The sequence below is a fragment of the Trachemys scripta genome, chromosome 7 (assembly GCF_013100865.1).
Source record: "Trachemys scripta elegans isolate TJP31775 chromosome 7, CAS_Tse_1.0, whole genome shotgun sequence".
NCBI lineage: Eukaryota > Metazoa > Chordata > Testudines > Emydidae > Trachemys > Trachemys scripta.
Genome location: NC_048304.1, coordinates 59,518,051 through 59,540,268, shown reverse-complemented (window position 1 = coordinate 59,540,268; position 22,218 = coordinate 59,518,051). Strand labels below are relative to the sequence as shown.

General features: G+C 45.6%; 1 protein-coding gene across 2 annotated transcripts in view; it reads right to left on the bottom strand.

Moving 5' to 3' along the window:
• WDFY4 (WDFY family member 4) overlaps window positions 1–22,218 on the bottom strand; it is a 240,142-nt gene that overhangs the window by 150,034 nt on the left and 67,890 nt on the right. Inside the window, exons 14-20 of one of the 2 annotated variants that reach the window (XR_004646538.1) lie at window positions 15,093–15,307; window positions 13,488–13,603; window positions 11,886–12,093; window positions 11,476–11,552; window positions 10,497–10,715; window positions 6,067–6,251; window positions 2,373–2,546 (exon numbers count right to left, since the gene is read on the bottom strand). Coding sequence is in view for 1 of the 2 variants with exons in the window: in XM_034776723.1 (XP_034632614.1) it covers window positions 2,315–2,546; window positions 6,067–6,251; window positions 10,497–10,715; window positions 11,476–11,552; window positions 11,886–12,093; window positions 13,488–13,603; window positions 15,093–15,307 (1,252 nt within the window). In the remaining variant the exon portion in view is untranslated. Of the gene's footprint in view, window positions 1–2,314; window positions 2,547–6,066; window positions 6,252–10,496; window positions 10,716–11,475; window positions 11,553–11,885; window positions 12,094–13,487; window positions 13,604–15,092; window positions 15,308–22,218 lie in introns of both variants that reach the window. The other variant, XM_034776723.1, reaches the window with a different exon arrangement.

Here is a 22,218-nt window from a genome sequence, read left to right as displayed (position 1 = left end):
GCACATGAGACTAAAATAGGTAAGTGGATAAAATGTGAGGGAGAAGGGGGTGTTTAGAAAGGGCTCCGCTTTGATCTAACCAGAACCACAACTGGACCTACATCTTTGCAGGTCAAAGGCTGGCACTTGCCAGCATGGGCACCAGTAGGAGCTGCACTCAGCTTTTCTCCACTGGAAACTGCTCTTTGTAGATCTTACCACCAGCATCTCCATGAACCCAAGACTTGAGAGCACGACACACAGTGCAGGTTTCATTAAGGAGGTATCTGTCGCTATATAATTATTCTCATAGGATAAATCCTTGCTTCTCCACATGGTCCAAGTAAAGAGGCTGGGCAGTGGAACCTCTCCATGAAGGACTTTCCACATCCACCTGCTGAGAGCTGGGGAATGGTTTACCCCATAGCAATTATACTCTGTTCTCCAAGTAATTCCCAAGCCCTGTGCTGGGAAACTGATTCAGGTCACTGGGTTCCCAGATCTGATTACACTTCACTTGTTGCACAACTGTCTCCCCCCTCTTGGAGAGAGGAGGTGGTGCATCATGGCAGTCACGTGGCCATGGAGACTCATGGGAAATGAAGTCTGGCTGGGGATCCCAGTCTATAGAGGAGAATGGGAGCACGAGACTCCCAAACAACAACTCCCATAAGGCACTGCTGCAGAATCAAACTATTTTGGCTTTTGGCTGAAATATTTTGATTTTCAGGCATTCCATTTTTTGACAAAAAAAAATCCAAGTTTTCCCTAGAAAGCAGATATTTTACATGGAAAACATTTTGTTGTAAAAAAACCCTCAATTTTCCATTGAAAACTAGTTTTGATGAAAAATTTCACCCCGCCTGTATCCTTTGCTTTAGGCTGCAGCTTCAGCAGATGGGTTTGTTCCACTCTTTTAAAGTGGGAGAAGACATCCCCAGCCCACTAACTTCCTAATGCAGAGGTGGATACACTCAGCAGTTGAACAAGCAGCAATCAATAACTAAAATGTACTGGAGATGCTCTGTCTGCCTGTTTAATAATTGAAGCTAACAGTATACTTTAGTTAAAAAGCTTCTTCATTAAACTGAATGCAACTTCATGCTCCCTGCCTCCCGCTCTCTCCCCCACTGTGTTGCACCACTCTCCTCTGAGGGCCTGTGCAGCTAAGGAGATTGCTGTTTCCTTTTCTGCTATGTTTTTGTCTAGCACTGCACATCCCAGTTACAAAGGTTCTTCCTTAATATCTGCCTCACCCAAACTGGAGTCTCCATAAATAACAAAATGCCCACAGAAAATGAAGAGGGTTGGTCCTGTAGTCAAGTCACTGAGCTGGAACTCAGGAGTTAGAGCTCTAGTCTGGGCTGGGGGAGATCGGCATTCAATTCCGGCTCCACCACAAAAATCCCATGTAAACCTGGGCAAGTCACTTAGGCCTGGTCTGCTCTTGCAGCAGTGTGTAAGGTACATGCCCCAGTGAAAAGCAGGCTGCTTCCACACTGTAGCATATAGCTCCATGGAGCAGTGAAAGGCTCCAGCAGCGGGGGGAGGGGCAGTGAAAGGCTCTGGCAACAGGGGGGCAGCAGGACTCTATACTGTTAAAAACAGCCATGTAAATGGGGGAGGCACGGCTGGGGCGTGTAGAGAGTCTTGTAGGGTATACATGGTGTCTGGTGTCTTTGTACTCTTCTCGCCTAAGCAGTGCCTCACCATCTATGCTGCGATTTATATCCATGTTAGGGGACATGTAGTGTCTGTACTTAACATGCCGCTGACAGTGTAGACATAGCCTTAGTCTCTCTCGGCTTCAGTTCCCACGGATCACATGAGGATAGAAGCACTGACCTACCCAGCGGGTGTGGGGGGAGGGGTTCTGAGGAGAAATACACTGACAATTGTGAAGTGCCCAGATACTATGGTGATGGGGGCCATAGAAGCATGACAGATCGATCAATCTTAATTAATTCTTGACTCTGTCACAGATGCCCTGGACGAGTCACTTAAAGCCAGATTTTGAAAAGTATTTAGGTGTCTGAAGATGCAGATAGGAATTCCGACACTTTTGAAAACCCCACTAGGTGCCTAACTCCTAGCGGAGGCCTAGCTCTGTGCCTCAGTTTGCCCTGTAAAATGGGGATAATTATACTTCATTCCTCTCACTCTTGTCTGTCCTGTCTATTTAGATCGTAAGGCCTTACTACACGTACACCCAGTGTCCAGCACAATGGGGACCCATCTTGTTGGAGGCCTCTAGGCACACCAGGAATGTTAATAATGGATGATAATAATAAACCATGGCAGATGCCCGGTGTGGCACGTCCGAGTCCCCGCGTACCTGGAAGCTGCACTGCCTGGAAGTTACTGAAGTACCGGGGCCCAAGCTTGTTAATCACCTCCACAGTTTCCCCAGAGATCGACTCTTCAAACAAGTATGTCGGGCCCAGGCGCCAAGCCAAGGAGGACTTCTGTTTCCAAACGCGGGGGGTAGCTATGTAGCCATAGATGTCAACGAAGGATGACGGTTCCATGGAAATACTGCTCCCGGGTAAGGGCTGTATGTACTGCATCTGCACCAGAGAAAGAATTTGCTTGTGTATCTGCGGAGCTGTAGGGCCTCTGCCCAGCAAGATACTGTCTGTCCTCATCCCCACTGAAGTCAAAGGGAGTCACAGTTGCTCTGCATGTGATGTCACAGGATCAGGTCCTTAGTTGGTGAAAATCCCAGTTACATAAGGACTGACATTAATACAAGGGATCACGCTGTTTCGCTCAGAGATCATGTAACTACATCAGACTAAATTCGTTCCTGGTGCAATCACACTGACTTGAGCTGTTTCCACTAGGGATCAATTTGGCCCATTCTTTTCAACACTTAAACTAGGCTTTTGTAACCTGGTCACCTGATACATTTGGTCTCTCCTTCCTGGAACAAGATAACAAGTAGACCCCCAGCGGGATCAATAGTCTCCGAAGTGTACTCTGTGTGCTATCAGTGACCTACAGAGCACTTGCCAGTGATCTGTGAAGACCTTCTGATTCCCATGGGGCTGCTAAATCACCTCTTTGTTCTCAGCTGCTAAAGAGCAGCAAAGAAGCAAAATCTACATTAAATACTTCCCTGATGCTTCATTTCCATGTCAGCAATTACTATAGTTGTAACAGGGATGTTCAATCATGAGTTTTGGGTTCCTAACTCCTTAAGCAACTTTGGAAATCCTGGTGTTTTCCTCCAAGAATCAGCTGTCACTTTACATGACTATTTAAAGCCCCAATCCTGCAACTTCTTCCATTTGGGCAGACCCCTGCAACTGCACCCCATCAACTTCAATAGGGCTATTTGCCAGGGGTAGATCAAGTTACAGGACCAGGGCCTATCATTTAATAACTAGTCAATTTTCAGCTTTGATCGTAATCTAGTCAACATTGCAGCTAGGCTCTGAGGAAGGCTAGTCAACCCCAACGCAGCAAAAAAGTTAAGATGCCTTTTTGGACTCTGAGGAGCAACTCTATTGTGCTCCTCTAGATTGTAAAATCTAGACTAAGATCTAGATCGTCTAAAATGTAAAATCTCCTGGGCAGGGATTATGTACTACTCTGTATGCGTACAGCACCTAGCACAGCAGGGCCCTGTTCTTGGTTAGTCCCTCCCCAGGCTCTACTATAACTAACAACTTAAATAATAATTATTTTTAGAGCTGAGATTTTCAAAAGCATCGTAGTGATTTATACTTCTAAATCACTTTCAAAAGTACCATCGGGACTTGCACTGCTCAAGGTGTCTTTCTTAAAGAACACCCATCCAGTTCATTTCAAATGTAGTAGAAAAATCCTCTGCCTTGATCCCAGACTTAAACTTCCTTGAGGCCAATGTTCTTTTTTGGGGGGGGTAGATTTTAAAGAAGGATCCAGAATCAGGTTTGTAATGGAAACTGTGTAGCAACCATAACTATAGAGAGGCTACCGCACGTCCAGAATGACCTAGGAGACAAGTTTCAACAATAGGAGCCTAAAGGCTAGGTACCTACATCTACACCAGGCACCTAAACAAGCCATTTTCCCCAAAGTGCAGATCACTCAGCAGCTCCAGTTTACTTCAATGGGAGATCAGCATTTTGGAAAATCTGGCCACTTAAGTGCTGAAATATGGACGTAGGCACCTGCCTATTTTTGAAAAATGTTCAGTTGTAATCGCAAACAGTTTTCAGAGCTTAATGCAGCCTCTATTAATGTAGGGATATGACCTTTATGGGGCCACATCATCCCAAATCTGCTACTGCAGGATCCTTATCCTTTCCTCTGAAGCATTTGATGCTGGGTACAGTAGGAGACTGGATCAGATTGCTCTCAGGTCTGATCCTGTCTGCAATTCCCATGACACTAAAATCCTGGCCCTAGATATTAATGACCTCTGTGTAATTTTTATTTGTTGCCTGATTTCCTCTTCACTTTCCATATCACGAAAAAAGCATCACCTCATTTCCTCAAGACACGGAATCTGGGCTCATCTCTTATTTACTAAAGCCTTGTTTTATTTTTATTTTGACTTATGATAAACACATTTGCTGTGAATCCTTTAATCCGTTGTGATGCTCAAGCCTGGTTTTATCCATGACTTCCAGTCTCATTTAAAAGAAGGCAAATTAAATTAAGTTTTCATTCTCAGAATGGATATAGGTCCCACAAGATGCTGTGGAGACATAATTTTTCTCAAGTATGGGAAAGAGAATATTGGGAATGAAACAGATTGCTTTTACAGGGAAAGTATAACACACAAGCGAGCTTTGCATACATCAGAATAGAGGAGTCAGAAGGAAGAGACCAAGGTTGCTATAAATGAATGACAGTGGAGAGGGGAAGGGATCTAGGGACTGCCTAGAATTGGACGACAGTTTCAGTATGGCCAACCACAAGTGTTTAAAAAGAATCACAAGCAAGTCTTCAACTATCCTGAGATTGACTTAAAATTTTTGAGATTTAAAATAAAATAAAATAAAATAAATAAAAAAAAATAAATTAATAAATTGGTGGTTCTTTTTATTTGCCTTCTTGTTTCTGAGCCTTCAGGGTGCACTGAGTTCAAGCTTTTCCCCACACCCAAAAGGTGAAGAAACTATTTTTTGTAATGAAAGTTGAGACTCTTGTGAAATGACATGACTCCAGGAGCTGGGGCTTTATTAAAAAACAACTAAATTTTGCAAGACTTGCAAAAAAAAAATCACGTTTTGCAATCCTCTTTCCCCCCATTTTGAGCCATCTTTCTTATTTCATATTAACCCATGTGAACATAGCTCTTGGAAACAGACTGAGTCTATTATTTGAGGAGAAGATCTAGTTCACAGACTGTTTGACACTAGAGCTGGGAGCAGATTGGCTAGTATGCAGGGAATGACCACCTGTGGGATGTGAAATTCAGAGTGTTCCATTGGATGCAGCAGGCAGGGCAGGGAAGCAGTGGGACACACCAAACCCATAGATGTCTGAGATGTAGGGGGAAATCCCAACAGTCTTAGCATTATTGTGGAAGGCTGGGCAGTCACACAGAGGATCAGTGTCTCTGCACTGCTCCCCAGGCCTCTGCAATCCCAACATTGAAGCATCCGAAATGACTATTCCCTGTTGAAAATACAGGCCTAAAGCCTTTGAATCCCCAACTTGAGATGCCTCAAAAGGGTCCTGAATTTCAAAGGGCAGGTTCTCAGCATTCCTAAGAATGGCCCTTTTAAGGTGTCTCAGGTGGGCCCCCATAATCACTGGTCACTTTTGAAAATCTGAGCCTCAATCTCTAAGGATTCGTGTGATTTCCGGTGCCAGCCTGAGCATCACGTGCTCCAACGCACACGGACAGCATTGCTCTTTGAGGTCTCCTAGCTGTGGGATTAACAAGACAGGAAGAAACTGACTAGGGTGACCAGACAGCAAATATGAAAAATAGGGACGGGAGTGGGGGGGTAATTGGAGCCTATATAAGAAAAAGACCCAAAAATCAGGACTGTCCCTATAAAATCGGGACATCTGGTCACCCTAAAACTGACCCAAGAAATGCAAATGACCAGCTGCCAAGCACGGTTTTATCAAGAGAGCCTTTACCTTAGCGGAGCCAAGTATCTGTCCGTTGATATACGCCGAAACAATGCAGTTCCTTTTCGTTTCCTTAGCAACCGTCACTGTGAGGTGATGCCACTGCCCCGTGGCTAGTTGTTGGGTGCAGCTGAACTCAATCTGAGTTGGGGCTGAGGAGTGATTTGGGACCTCCACTTCAGGTTCCATGATGTCTGCACAGGAAAAACAAGCACTTAAGCGGCAGGCAAACAGAGCAGAGGCTGTCTTTTACTGTGTGTTTTCACAAGGCCCGGCAAAATACAGCCTCAATCCTGATGGGGACCTCTGGGCAGTATTGCAATGCAACTAATATTAACATACTGACTGGGAAACTGAGGTACTAAGAGGTGAAGTGACTTGCCCAAGATCACAGAGTCAGTCAATGGCAGAGCCAGGGGTAGGACTGCGGAGCTCCTGGAAAGCAGTGATGGGAGGGAGCAATAAAAATGCCCTAAACTGCTGGAGTCCTTTTATTAGGACTTAAGGTTTCCCTAAGCCTCGAGATTCACATGTATCAGAGGGGTAACCGTGTTATTCTGGATCTGTAAAAAGCAACAAAGAGTCCTGTGGCATCTTAAAGACTAACAGATGTATTGGAGCATAAGCTTTCATGGGTGAATACCCACTGCGTCTGACGAAGTGAGTATTCACCCACGAGATTCACATGGTGTGTGCTGGAGCTGCGCTCCCAAATACCGCCAGCTCTCAAGAATGATTTTTTTTCAACATCCTGGGTGCTGTAAAATGAAACCAATTCTAAACAAGACAAATCCTCAAGTCCTCATTGATTGAGCTTCTATGAAAAGGATCTCTTAGAGGCTGGACATGTTCAGATCCTTTGTATGTGGTGACTGCATTACGGAGACAGGTAAGCTGGTGTTTTCAAAGGTGCCTAAGGGTGTTGGGCATGCAGCTCAATGGGAATCAGGCACCTAACTCCATTAGACTTCTTTGAAAATCCCAGCTGCATAGTACACCCCACTCTCAGTCCCAGCCCCCTTCTCCCATGGATTAATCAGGATCACGTTTGAATTACCAAGCACAGCTCTGATCACTGGATAAGAAGAAATGGATAAGTGAAAAACTCAGAATAGCCATTCAAAAATCAGGGAAGCCGACTAGCTGTTTGCTTTGGAAGCCAGGAGATCAGGGGGTGTTCACTGCCATCTCAGTCCCCTCTATGCTCCAGATCTGCGCACGTCCCTCATGTCATTATCAGTGAGAATAATAACAGGCATTAATTTATAAGCTGCACTATTCCCAAAGACTTCTGGGAACCTGGCACAATTTAGCACATTAATTTAGCATCGTCTCCTCGAACAGCAGAACATTAATGGCAAAAGGGTGGTCATTTTACATACCTAAGAAACCATCCTTGTTGGAGAAGACTCCCCTTCTTGTGGGGAAGATACACATTAGATGTTCGTGCAGGTGCCAGGGTACAGCAACAAGGGGATCTTTATTATCTAATACTGTGACTAGGGCAGACATAGTAATAATATTAGCTCTTATACAGCCACACAGTAACATACATATACGACTGGACTACAGAATTTCTGTTCTTTAGAAGTAACCTAGAATGACATATCACTCTAGGTATTTCTCAACAACTGGGACTTTGTAGTCCAGTCACAGTAATACAGCAACATACGAGCAACTCCATAACACCTTCTACCAAACACTGAAGGGAACTTACGTCATATTCCAATACGTTTCAATGCATTGCCCCACAGCCTGACATAACCACTTCTGTAGGGGCTCAACATGTACTTATAAGCCATTACCAACTCTTACTAAGACTAGAGGTGGGTGAAATGTTTTGGCTAAATAGTAAATGTACCAGAAATAAAGTTTTGGGGCGAACAAACTCATTTGTGAATAAAGGTTGAATTTGATGAATAGTTTCGGACAAATACGAATGAGAATAATTTTTCTGAAAAACACCTAAACCGTTTTCTTTGTCATTTTCTAAATGAATCCTTTAGACACTTCATTTTGAAAATGTTGCTTCAAATAGATGTTCAAAACGTTTCATTCAACCTGGACAAAATTTTCAGTTTTTCATTATGTCGAGAAAAAAAACCAACAACAAAATCCATTTTGTTTCAAAATGAACTGATTTTTTTTCCTGTTCAGTGGCCAAACTGAAAAAAAAAAATTATCTGCTCAGCTCTAAGTAAGACAAATCAAATGATTGCTTAAATACAGCCAGATGGCCTCTGTTTCTGATGTCAGGTTTGCAGATCCCACCTGGGATAACACAATGCTATTCACACACTGTATAATGCAGTAGGAGACGGGATCTTTCACACATGTTCAGTGATTCTCTTGAGGGTTGGGGAAAGGAATCAGAAATGTAATTAAAAAGAAGAATAAAAGAGCACTCAATGCACAATGTATCTGTTTAATTTGCAATGAAGTCTGCATCAATTTCACTCCACTTTCATTCCAACCAGTACAAAATTCTGCTAATTGCAATAAACTATACTGTCCTAAGTAGAGCACTGAAAATCAGGTGCAAAAAATAGAAGTGGAGTAATAAATAGAACCGATATTAATTCTTGGGTGAGTTCCAGACCCTTTCTACTACTCTTGCCAATTAGAGCTGACCAGATAAGAATTCCACTGGTGGGGGAACTCCCAGCTGGTACAGATCTCGTGTGCCTGGCCACTGAGCCAGCCCCAATCTAATCCCGGTAGAGGGGTTGGGAAAGGAGAATGCCAGAATACATATGATTGGTTGTTGTCTGGGATATAACAGAGCAGCCTGGGGGCTGCTCTAACCCACACTGACACTGGCACAGATCCACCCTGAGAAGCAGGGAGATGTAGCAGCTCCTTGTCTTTGCTGCAAGAAGCACAAATTCAGCAGGACGGAGAATCTAGACCACCACCTCTGCCCTGCTAGGATCCAGGATCACACTGACTCACACCAGATGATGCATTTTGGTGTTTGCTTCACGAGCTGCTGACAGTGTTGTGCAGCAATGACCTCCAAATACCGTGGGAGTCTCTGAAGCAAATTGTTTTGTACCACTCTACAGAGGTCCGGCCTGAGGATATGGGGGAGGGTCAGTGAGATGATTCTTTCGGACATGCTTCAAGCTTACTTGGCTCACATTACATATCCCAGCCAGCAGCACTGCCCAAGGGATCAGATGCACTCTGGCCATGGCCCTCTCCCACCCCCTAAAACTGGACTGGTGCTGGCACAGTGGCCAGACACACCGGCAGCTCCCCCGCCCCAGGGAATTCTCACTTGGCCACCTAGTGCTGTTGATTGTATGTGGAAGGAACACAGGGCTAGGTTCAAAAACCTACGTTTTAGGTTCCACTGCAATTCACAAAACTCCTGTTGAACTTTGTGCCCATTTCTGCCTCTGGCCTATGTGCTGCTTCCTCCTTCTAGGCTCCTAGGCACGCATCTCCTGCCTAAGCCCCAGAGTGATTCCCAAGGCAGGGGAAAACAGGCATTCAGCTGCCTAACCCGTGTGCGGGGTCCAGGCTGGTGGGCATGCTCAGAGGTCACCTCCCAGATTGGGGAGGGGAGGAGGACCTCCCTTGTAACTTGTATCCACAATGGAACAGCTTCAGTGGGAGAGACTGAGAGACCCCACATCACAATATCCCATGGCACAGTGGTGAGGACAGATCCCTGTGCAAATCCTTTCTCCTCATTGGGGGGGGTGGGGGACTTGAATGAGGGGAATCCCACATCCCAGGTGAGTACCCCAACCATAACCATAAAAGTGATGAGGGAGGTCGACCTCCCTCACCCACCGCAGCGCTCCCCCACCCCCAGCTTCCTTTACAGAACTCCTGAGATGCCTAACTCCAAAGAAGGTTCCTGCATTGTGGATCACAAGCAGAGCTAGCTGCCACCCTGCAGCGCAGATGTAGGCGCCTATCCCCACAGGCTCACCTTTCGTTGGCCTCTCCCATTGGCTGGCTTAGGCAAGGAGCTGCCTAGTGCACTGGGTTTTGTGAATCGCTGTCTAAGTGGGCTGTCTCTCCCCATTTACTGTCTAGAGAGCAGAGGTGCCTCACTCAGGCTTTGCAGGATTTTCTAGGCGCCAAAAAGTTAAGCCTTGTGACACCCAGCATCATAATGCCCAAGTCTCTTTGTGAATATAGGCGTCAGATGCTGCAGTGATCGGTGGCAGTATGGCATTCAGAGATAAATAGATACAGATAAGAGGGGGAAGGGATCTTTTGTCCCCCACCCTTCCACTCCTTGTCCCTTTCAACCCCAGTGATTAGCTGATAGCTGTTTCTGTTTCCCAAGGCTCTTTCCAGGGCAGAGGTCTAGAATTCCTTTTTAAAAGGAAAGTGGAGATTACCCTTTAAATCTCTAGTCCTCCCGAATGACCGAGGCCCTGGCCTTGCAGTGCCCAGCGGCTGGCTGTGGAAAGCCTTACCCAGTGGTTGGAACTCCACTTCCTCTGTAGAGATGACCAAGGAGTGGTCTGTGGGGGAGAAGCTGACAGCAAAGCAGACAAACTCCTGCTCCATCCTTGACATGTGCCGCACCACGGTGAGGAAGCGCAAGGGGTGGGCATCGCGGGTAGAGCAGAACCTGCTGACCAGGAACCAGGAGGAGACAGTCAGGCCGCCCGAGGGTGGGAACAGTCTGGCACCTGCGGGTAGGAAACGAAATGAGTTTGAGGAAGCAGGCTCCCCTGCTCGGTCCCTGACAACAGGGCTCTGTCCCTTTCACCTGAGGATCTCAGAGTGCTTTTCAAATATTAATCTAGTACCCTGTGAGGCACAGAGCAGTCAAATGACTTCTCCGAAGTCCCCCAGCATGTAAGTGGAAGCAACAACTGTGGAATCCAGGAGCTTTAATTCCAAGTCCCCCCGCGCCCCACTAGACAGCACTGCCTCTCTTATTATGGTGCCAGACAGGATGTGTGTGGCCCAGGATTATCTGATGAGAAATGGGGTTACCAGGCCACTCACTGAGGAGAGAGACACTTAGAGATGTGCTTCCTGTGGGGGAGTCCAGATCAGGAATTGGAACCGAGCTTCCCCAGAGTTTAGAGAATCCTAGAGGTCAGTCTAGTTTTAAATGTTTCAAGTGATGCACCTTCCGTCCCTTCCTCTAGGGGATTATCCCACAGTCTAATGGATCTCACCTGTTTGGGTATTTTCCTGGTATCTGCCTTGCCTTAAAGTCACCCCTTTACTCCTAACAGTCAGAGCAGATGTTGCAGCATGGCCTGACGCAAAGAGAGGCCTGAGCTCTATACCTCAGAGCTGGATCTGAGGCAAAAGTCGGGAGGGTGTTGAAGCAGTGGTCTTGTATGCGACCATCTCTGGATAGTGCAGGATGCCTGAGAGCAGGAGGGCTATGCTCATCTTTCTCAGAAGGCTCCATGTGAACCAGCAGGTACCTACCCATTCCGATCCCTCCTGAGATGGAGTGTTCCACATTGGGGCCCATCACAGTGGAGAGTGTGGGGAGGAACAAACAGCTGCAAAACAAAGAAAGCAGAAATTCAAGCCTGTCTTGGCGAGCCATTAAGGACCTGGCTCTGTGCTCCTTCTACACGCCAACCTCCCACTGACTACAATCCTGCAGCCTTGGCCCCTCAGTGGGTCTAGGCTGATGATGAGGGTAAGAGCATGGCATACTCTCTTTGCCATCACTAGGAGGCTGTGGGCAGACTGTGTGAGTTGCTAGCTCTGCTGCACGGAGGGGAATTATGGGAGCAGAAGGATTTGCTATGACTCTCTTGTTTGGTCCAAAATAAGAGATCGGAGGCTCTGTAAAGTGATAAAAAGAGCAGCATGAATTGCAGCAATACCCGTATCCCTCAGGAGACATGTCGAACTCCACGAAGGACGGTGCCAAGGAAGTGTTGTGTGGCTGGAAGTTCCGCGGCGACGTCATGGAGATGAGACTCATAGATGTCTGGAGAGCTATTGCAGAGCCCCTGGACACCCATAGGGAACTGGTGGTCTGCGTGGCTAGCTGAGGAACCACAGGATTGTCCGGCATGGCTGCTCCTGAATCTAGGACAATAATGGCCATCATTAGCAATGCACAGTACTGTCACTGCTTCCATTCTGTAGCATGCTTCTTTCCTATTTCATTGATTGCCGCTACAAAGCATGTATCTTATTAGTCACGGCTTCTCCCTCCTTGCTCAATTAGTCCTCCGTGGGCTGCAGAAACCTTTCCAGTGCTGGGGCGGGGGGGAGGAAATAGGAATGGAGCTGGGGGACTGACGCATTTTTCAGTCAATCGGCAATTTCGAAAAATCAGAAAAAAAAAACATTCTTTCACATTGAACAGAAAATGAAATTTTTAAAACTTCGCAGCAAATCATAAAAAAAGCCAAAACAAGTTTCCTTTCAGATCAGACGAAATTTTTTGTTTGGACAAAACTGACACTTTTGGTTTCAGTGTCAATGTTTCTTGAACATTTTTGAACTTTAAAATAAAATTAAAGGAAATTTTGAAAAGAAACTTTGGTTCAAACCGAAAAAATCAAAACGTTACCATTGGGGGAGTGGGAAGCTGGTAGTGGTGGGGTTGGGGTTTTTTTTGGTTTTATACAAACGGTTTGGTGCACAAATTCACAAAGTATTTCAGTGTCACCAAACCTGCATTTTTCAGTGAAAAACTTTTCAGACAAAAAAGCATCCTCCAATTGTAGGTGAGGCCCATGGGAAGAGCTCGGAGCAGCAGCTCTTCTTCCCCCACATAGCTCCTCAGGTAGGAGTGCACTTCCCTGCCCTCTCCCACCCTCGGGGAAGGTGCCTAACCCTGCTGGCTCCTTTCCCCACCTCCATCATTCAATAGCTAAAGGGCTAAACCCAATGGGCAGGTGAGAGCTGAGTTTGTGCCTGCGCAGGACTTGTGGGGCTGGTTCTCCACCACCCTGCCCCTTATGGGGTTACTGACGCATGTGCAAAACATGAGTGTGGGGTGGAAATACTATCATTATGGTCTTGTTCCGGTGAGGAGTGCTGGGCGAGTGCTGCCCGAAGTGAATAGTGCTCCGTATAGATGCACTCCCTCTAGACCCACAGGAGAGGGCAGGTATGCCAATGCCCCAGCCCCGTAGGCCACACACATTTGGGGAGCGCTGCTGGATGTGCTAGTGCAAACCCCGAGTCAGTGTTTGGTAGGCATCCCACTCTGTGTGAGGATTTGAGTCTATCACAGCCTCAGGGATAGAGTCTACCATGAGCTCAAGCTATCAGACCTCGTGCTTTGACTTCTGAATGCTCTTGGCTCAGCTCCTGCTGTTGATCAACATACCAGTTTGTGACAGTGGCCTGCTCTAGAGACTAGATCTGTGCTGTGCCTGGCTTCTCAGCAAGTAGGTCTGGCAGCAGCTTTCCCTCCCCGGCACATGCACCCGGAATACTAACGCCATTCTCCACGCTGCTGCTCTCACCTTCACTGCAAGCTGCTGCTTTACACAAACTAGTCTCTTGACACAATGTAGTCTTAGCTGGGTTTCTGCACGTCCCAGTCACGATTGGCGGAGGGGTCCCAAGCCAGAGGAATTGCCTGAGAACACAAACACCTTTGTATAGGATATATGGAAGCACTGGCATCAATGCATACACAGCAAAGCCCTGAGGTTACTGCCTTCTAGCTAGTGAAGCCACCTTTACTTTGAAAGGCAGAGTGGGACAAAAAAATCACACTCTAAAGCTTTTCCCCCACAAAATAATGGCTTTTTGATGGAATCAAAATTTTCCACAGATTTTCCAAATTAAAGAAAAAATTGTTTGTTTCATCTTCTTTTATCCCTCACTTTCTAACTTGTTTTCTATTGGGGCGGGGGGCGAGGAGGAAGGCCACATTTGAAACAAAACAAAAATCTTCGTATTCATTGTTTTCATCAATTTCTTTTTTCAAAAATTCCTGGAAAAGTTTCAAATGGATTTTCTCTTATTTTTTGGTTGGTAGGAAGAAAGAAAGAAAGAAAGAAAGAAAGAAAGAAAGAAAGAAAGAAAGAAAGAAAGAAAGCTGTTTTACCAGCTCTACAGAAAAGCCTGTGTGTACACTGGCCTGGGCATGAATTTAAATCAGTTACACCACCACACCATATCTGAAATGCAAAGGATAATCAAGAGGCCACTGATTTCATAAGGATCTTGGGAGCCATCGGAAACTCTTAAAGGAAGACTTTCCTAAAATCAGGTGTCTCCCAAGATCATTATAAAATCAGTGGCCTCTTTATTATCCTCTGCATTTCAGATATGATGTGATGGAATTACTGATTTCAACATCCCTAATATTAGCACCACAAAGCTGGTTATATCTTCCCCAGTATTTTTCTCTCTCCCAGATCTTTGCTTTGTCTGGTGCTGGCTACAATGTGCAGACAAAGTTCCACAGTGCCATGAGAAAAGCTGAATTTCCAGCCAGACCAGAAGGAGGAAGCTTTAGAAATCTCACAAGAAAACGATCTACAGCTCAGCTTTGGACAAGATGTTCAGAGAATCTGGACAAATTTGTGGTGCGCATTCAAACCCAGCCTGCACTCCACTCCTTCCAAAGCCCACTCTATACGAGCCTTTGTTAGCTTTAATGGAGACTGTGCAGTCTATTGCTGTGAGCAGGAGACTGAGAAATATGACTCCAGGTTCTACCCCTAGGTCTATCTTTGACAGTGTGTGCGACTGTGGGAAAATCACTGCGTCTCTTTGCGCCTCAGTTTCCCCATCTGAAAAACATGAAAATAATCCTTTCCTCCCAGGCGTACTGTAGTTCTTTAATTAACTAACATCTGTCAACTGCTTTGAGATCCCTGGGTGGAAGGTTCTACAGAAACACAAAGAATTACTACCCTAGGTCCCAGTTCAGCAATTTACTCAAGCATGTCCCTAACTTTAAGCCTGTGAGGGGTCCCAATTGGGACTTAATGCCCCTGGTGAAGTGCCTTGCTGAATCACAGTGCTAGTTTGCGTTAGTCCATTTCCTTACAGGATCCACAGCCCTAGTGCAGAAAGACATTGTGAAACCACTCTGCTAAATACAGATCCGGTACCTTAATACATCTGGCTCAATGGATTGTGAGGCGAGCTTCTCAAAAATCCTGATGAGAGGCAGGTGCAATGGGTGGCTGTCATTGTTCAGAGCATGTTGACAGGAGGTTATGATGGTGCTCAGCAAGCCGGATGCGCACATCACCTGACGGCTCTTCTCCGATTTCACCAAGGACTGGACGTGATCGGCCACAGCGCATTGGATTTCCTGGGAAAGCTGAAACAAAGAGAGGGCTGGAGTCAGTGTGCCTGAGACCCTAACTCCACAGGCTGGCTCCATGAAGATACTTGATTTCAATGGGCTCCGGATAGCTACAGAGGTCCACCCATGAGCAGCAGCTTGCAGGATCGGCGTCTACAGATACACCAATGCTGCTTTGATTAAATGCATTAGTGGCTGTGCCATAAAATTCAGCATCAGGAGAGCCCAGCCATCTTCTCCCATCTGACTACTACTTAGTCATCTGTGGCCAAGCTCTCTTGTAGCAACGCCACGTTTGTGAAGGGACTAGGAGAGCAGTCAGTCAGTTCCCCTGTATAAGGCAGAGATAACACCACTTGCTCTCTCACGTTACACAGGGCCTGATCCAGCAAAGCATGTTAGCACATGCTTAACTTCAAGCACACGGGCAGTCACACTGATGGAACCTACTCAGTGCTTTAGAAACAACCATGAATTAAGGCCTTGATCCACTAAAAATCTTCAGCACATGCTTAACTTTAAGCACCGCTTAAGTGCTTTGCTGAATGGAGGCCTTCAATTGTTCTTACGCACTTTTTAAAAACTGAACTTGTGTTGATTTTTAAAGCAGCTTGTAGGCCAGCCAGAATGTAGGAAGGCCCAGAGACCCAAATGGACTTTGCAGGAGTAACTGTATATAGTCTATATCACCATAAATCTTTGTAAGATTGGGGCATTTCTCACAGGAGAAGCATTTGGATGTGTTAAATATTGTTGAAGGAAATAGTTAATACAAACTTTACTTAGTAAAGAATTACAGATGATGACCTGTCCAATGGCATCAGACATGCAGAAAGTGTTGCTGATGTCCACATTCTGGGCTTGATTTTGCAATGTTAATTGGAAATAACTCCACCAGGTCCACTAGACTGGTATAACACTGGTATAAGTAAGAGGAGAGTCACATCTTTGACCAATGTAGGCTAGATTCTGAAGAGCTCAGGGCTGGAATTTGACATGTTCAATGCCCACTGTCAGGGCCTGATATTCAAAAGAGCTCTGCTCCCATTTAGGCATCCTAAATTAGGGTCAGATTTTCAAAAGTGCTGAGCAACTGCAACCTTAATGGCCAGATTTTCAAGACAGCTCCCAGCACCCAATATGCAGAGCTTTCTGGACAATCTGGCCCCTTATTTTGGTGTCTCCATGGAAATTAAGCTCTTTAGAAATCTAGCTCTAAATCTCCTTTATTTATTCTTTTATCTTTATACAAGCAGAAACGTATATTCTCTCACTACGCTTATAAGACCCCTTCCAGATCCAATACACATTTCTCTTCTTCTAGCAAGAGGATTGGGTGAGCTGTGGAAATGAATGTCTAGTTTAGAACTCTTTTATGTTTATTGCCGTTATTTCACTTACTCTTCCACTGGATGAAAAAAATTATTATTTACAATCTGCGTAAAGTTGAAAAAAAATAAAAAAGATACAGATCTTGGCTAAGTGAAACTATAGGTTTACTCCAAAATAAATCCAATAGAACCATAATGGAGTACAAAAAAATTGATTGTTCTCATTATCACAGCAGCGCTGTCAATACTGAGATTGCCTTGTTTTGAATAAAATGTGCTGTTTTCAGGAATATTAGTTCCAGTAAAATGGTTTTTTAGTGAAAATGTTAATGGTGGCAGGAAACCAGTCTACATTTCCCCATAGACATGGATTGATTTTCCTAACACATATTACTTGCACCATGAGTCAAGGAACTGGAGGTTCAATTAGAATGCAGCAGGGCTCACAGCTCTGCATCAGATTAGAGTCTGAGGGCAAAATGTCATCTAGTAATTTGCCCAACATTCTTAAGTAGTCCCAGCTTCCTCCTTCTAACAGTCCATTGCTTCAAAACTTGGTAGTTGAATTTCTCTCCCTTCCAAATGATGTTGGTTTGTTAGGGGACAGACAAATGCCTCAAAAGGTTCAAAGTGTGGATTCATTTTGACAGGATACAGTCCCCTTGGGCTTAAAAATGAGATAGGCATAGACCCACAAAACAACAAATAAATCTTGCACTCCCCTAGCACCTCTCATTGAAGGAACTTAAAGCCCTTTGCACACATTCATTGATGTAACTTCCCAACACACCCTTGAGGGAGGTACTATTTGATGCTATATCTCATTGATGCACTTATAGAGGGATTTTCAAAAGCAGCTATGGTGCCTAAATCCCTTGGAAATTATTGAGAGTTAAGCACCTGGCACACTTTGACAATCCCATTTATAGACTCATAGACTTTAAGGTCAGAAATTATGATCATCTAGTTTGACCTCCCGCATGATGCAGGCCACAAAAGCTGACCCACCCCCTTTCCCTTGTAGGAACCTAACGTGCTGACTTTCAATGAGACGTAGGCTCCTAAGTCACTTACATGCTTTTGAAAATGTTACCCAGAGCGAGTAAGTCACACCAAGCCACGGCTGACAGAATTGGGACGAGAACCCAGAACTTGAGTCCCCTGTTGCAGCCATGAGACACAGTCCATCTCTAGCACAACAGCTTACTAATTAGGAGCTTACTCATTGGCATTAATGAGTAAGAAATGCCTGAGTGAATGCTTGCAGAACTGGGCTCTGTCATGCCACAGTACAACTGAAGCCATATGTTATGGCTTGCAGCATCCATGTGTGGTGAGAAGGGGGAGTGGGAAGTAGGCACTATGAATTGAATTGTACATATTACGCTTACATATGGAGACAAAGATGGCTTGTCTGACTTCTTTGGATGAACCATTTCTACTGTGCTTTTTCACCATGTGCTCCTGGGGCTCTCTTTTTCTGTTCCAGAGGTTCCTGCACCCAGCAAGGTTCATGAGAAGTTCTGGAGTGAGCTTTTAAAGAGATGGCCTGGCTTGCACCACAGCTTCAGAGTATAGATCAGCACTGAGATAAGGGCTGCTGGGACTGCCTCGCAGACATTGTATTCAATCTCATGCTGTAAGCGGGAGTCAGGGCTAGGATGAAAGGTGTCTCTTTGTGCCGCAGTAATTCCTGTTGGGGAATGAGTAGATGATGCCCCCCAAATCAGCACCGAATCAGGCTGGTACTAAGGATGCTAGAGGTGCTGTCTTTTAGAAGAGATGTACAACTAGGGACTTAACCATTAGTAATCAAGGCACTCAAAGCCCCTTGGAAAGTTAAGGGTAGAGGTATTAATCCTGGGGTCTCATCCAAAGTCCAACTTATTGAATTACATTCTGCTTTGCTAACATCCTCCTGCAGACTCAGCTGAATACTGTATTTTCCATGTTGTGTTCTAAGTTCTTGTGTAGTGCTGTGCCATCAGAACTCTGAGTCTGGCCTGAGAGGTGGATGTAGTGATTCCAATGGACAGTCAATAAAGCCTGGTAGGATCTTTCTGGATGAAAGGCGCAGCAGAAAGAGAACATTTCTGCATAATTTGCTAGGGTTTCTTGGAAGATTCCATAGTTGGAGCCTGATTTTTAAGCAAATGTACATTTCTGAGAGTTTGGGCGATTCCAGAGAATTTGGATATTTTTTCTGGAGAGTGTGAAGAGCACATTACACTGCCCCAGGGTAAGAGCAGCACAGTGAGATGATGTGCAGACAGGCTGCAGGTTTTTTGTTCTGTTACAATCGGGACAGCATCTGCACAGAGAATCTCACGTTAAGTCAATCCTGCAGTCCTCCAGATGCTATGACATCTTTTCATGGACATCTCTCAAAGCCAGACAAGTCAGCTGGGTCAGCTCTCCTCCTTTCAGGGTAAAGCCTGCGGGGGGTGGGGGGGTGCTCGGGGGAAGATTTGGCTCCCAGCTCCCCAAAACAGGCTGCAGGACCTGCCCCCAAACCCTGCAGATCTCCCCCAACCCATGCATCTGTCCAGCTCTGTGCCCCAGGCACATCTCCCTGCAGGCCCTGGCAGTGCAGCACCCAAGGAGGAATAGAACCCTGACTTCAGGTGCCTTGCGGACCCCTTCAGAGTGTATTACCGTAAGCTAAGAAATGCTGTGTCATTAACAGAGATGATGATGTGCCTCCACCCAGACTGTCTCACCACCCCCACCCCCTCGGCACACACACAGAGATCCCAGGCCAAGAGAAGAGTCTTGATGGACTTCAAAGAAATTGTGCTATGACAGCAGCTGGTCCCCTTTTCCACATGGGAGGGGAGATATCTACCCCTTAGCATCCCCACCCCACTAACTGTGTCTGGCAATCCTAGAAAATTCATTCGCTCAGTAAGAACAGGAAGATACCCCGATACATGGCAGCCAGGTGGGTAGGCACAGGAGCACCGCAAGCTTTTTTGCCGCCCTAGGCGGCGGAAGGTCCCGCCCCCGAAATGCCTCCCCCGACAGAGGCGGCGGAAGGGCCTGCATCTTCTTCTTTTTAAAAAGACTGTATAGTCTAGTGGAGACAGCACCAGAGTAGGAGCGAGGAGAGCGGAGTTCTAGTCTTTGCTCTGTCATTACTGTGCAGGTCACTTCCTCTCTTTGGGCTTCCATTTCCCCCACTCCCCTTTGTCTTGTCTATTTAGATTATGAACCCTCTAGGGGCAGAGACTATCTATTACTGTGTGTATATAGACTATAGCAGAATAGGTGCCGATCTTGGTTGTGGGCCTTTAGGTGCTACTGTAATATACGCAATAATAATAAATGCTTATGGGAAGAGAAGTGTCAAATATCAAAACAATATCTCATGGAACATGAATGTGGTGAATTATGATATCGCCACAACTTTATAAGCAGCAATTCACAACTTGGGGAGTGCAGTTGTGCAGTTTTTGAGAAATGCCCTGCTATGAACGTTAGCAACAAGAGCAAACCATTTAGTTATGATTAAATCAAGGACTACATCCAAAGGCAAAGTAGTGAGAAAAGGCCTAAAAGCAGCATCACTGGGTAAGATGCAAGTAGGTATTAAAACAATCACTGTCTGCCTCTCTGGACCTCAGTATGCTTGAAGCGTGCGAGTCAGCACAATCTTTTGATAATGCACAGCCTTCTTCCTCTACCCATACAATTGAGTCACACACAAGCTCCCAAATACAACCTGATCACGAGAGAGACCTGCTAAAGGTAACTGCAGCACAAAACAGAAAACTGGGCCAAGCTCAGACTATGGTGATAAAAAACCTAACTTGCAAGATTAATTAAATGATGAACTGTGTGACAGGCTTTGAATGGAGTCAACTCCTAAGTCCCCCTCCACCCCCAGTCATTACTGAATGACTCTACAAACTGATCACAAGGAACATTCAGCACAGAAATATATTTTTAAAAGTGGTGTTGCCCCTAGGCAATACATTCTTTGTACTTCCTGGTTCACTGACAAGAGCTCGGAATGCATCTTTCTGTGAGGTCACAAAGACCAGGCTTGGCAGTGACACTTCTGGCATCTGAAAGGCTTCGTCCTGGGAAATCATCCAGAAAGCAGGAAATGCCGAGATAACTTTAAAGAGGAGACGCAATTGTAAAAGTTCAATATAAATATCCTTCTGTGGCAAATGCCCTGTGCCACAAAGTTTGCTTAGAGGGGACGGTAAGTAAGTTTATTTTGCCATTAGCTTTCCAAATAGGCATCAATTTCATTTTGACACTGATGATTTTGCATTTAAGGAAAGAGAATATTTGCTTTGCATAAATGTGGTCATTACAATGAATGCACCGTTTGCAAAAGCACCAGGGCTGAGTGTTCACATGAGTGATGCTCGATAAATTTCCTTTAAAGACTCAAACAGCACCTCTGCCTTTTTTTTTTTTTTTTGAAGGGCTTTTAGCAAATTTTCATATGTCTCATTTGACATCCAAATGTTTTTTTAATTGCCAGTAGAGATGGCTGCAACACACAACCACAGATCTATTCTCACCAGCTGTTAATTGTCATTCTGGTCAGGTCAGAAGAAAAGGCTGCAGTGTGAGATCGAGTCTCCTGTCTGTCTTGCTACTTATTACCACTCTCAGTACATTGACACGCTCAGAGTTACTTCAGCACATCACTGCTTGGGTCTGATAAAGGTCACCAAGAAGCAGCAAATCCAACTGGGAATGGATCCTATTTCCTTAGGTCAGAATCAGAACGCATTAATGTTTATTGAGTTCCGCTAATGCTTCTGCAGAGCAGCGCTTGCTAGTTCCCTGCTTTGGTGAAATGGAAGGATTTGTATATGAAGCTGGACTGATTCCTTCAGGAAGATAACTCCATGCTCCATCCCAAAATGTCTTTACGCAGCATTCAGACTAGCAAAGTGGTGCTCAGTGCCCACCCATTGTCCATCCCTGCTGTTGAAGAACATGCTGTTCAACTAAGCCCCAAACTCTGGGCCAAAAACCTTCTCCCAGCCCTTTGTGGTGGATCCTGACTGACATTTTATTCTCCTTACACACAGGCTCCTACCTCTGGGAAAGCTGAACATCGGAGTCAAGATCCACTGCGGAGCTATCAGAGGAGAGCTTTGCCTTCTGTCATCTTCTCGCCTTCAGATGTGCCTCGTGTGACAAAGTGCAAACGCTACCAGCACACATTGCCAGCCAGCTGTAAGAGCCTCCGTGGGCAGAGAGAGCCCAGTGCTGTTCCACTGAACTCAGTGGGAGCCCTTTCACTGATTTCAGCAGGAGAGGAATTGAGCGCAGGGAGCATATGCCACAACACGACCATGATATAGGGTTAGGGTTAGGGACTGAAAAATGCAACCTGCCATCTCCATTCCTTGCTGCAGCTGCTTCCTGGGCTGTCAGGCACAGAACACATAGTGAGCCAAGCGCAAGGGTTCTTTCCTTGTTTGGAAGCAGAAATGAAGGCACATTCATACAGACAAACACATGCCAAAGCCCATTCCCCTTCTGGCAGGTAGGATGCTGCCCATGTACAGGACGGATACCCTATGTACATGGGGCCCACTGTCGGAAAGGTCCAACCATAAAACA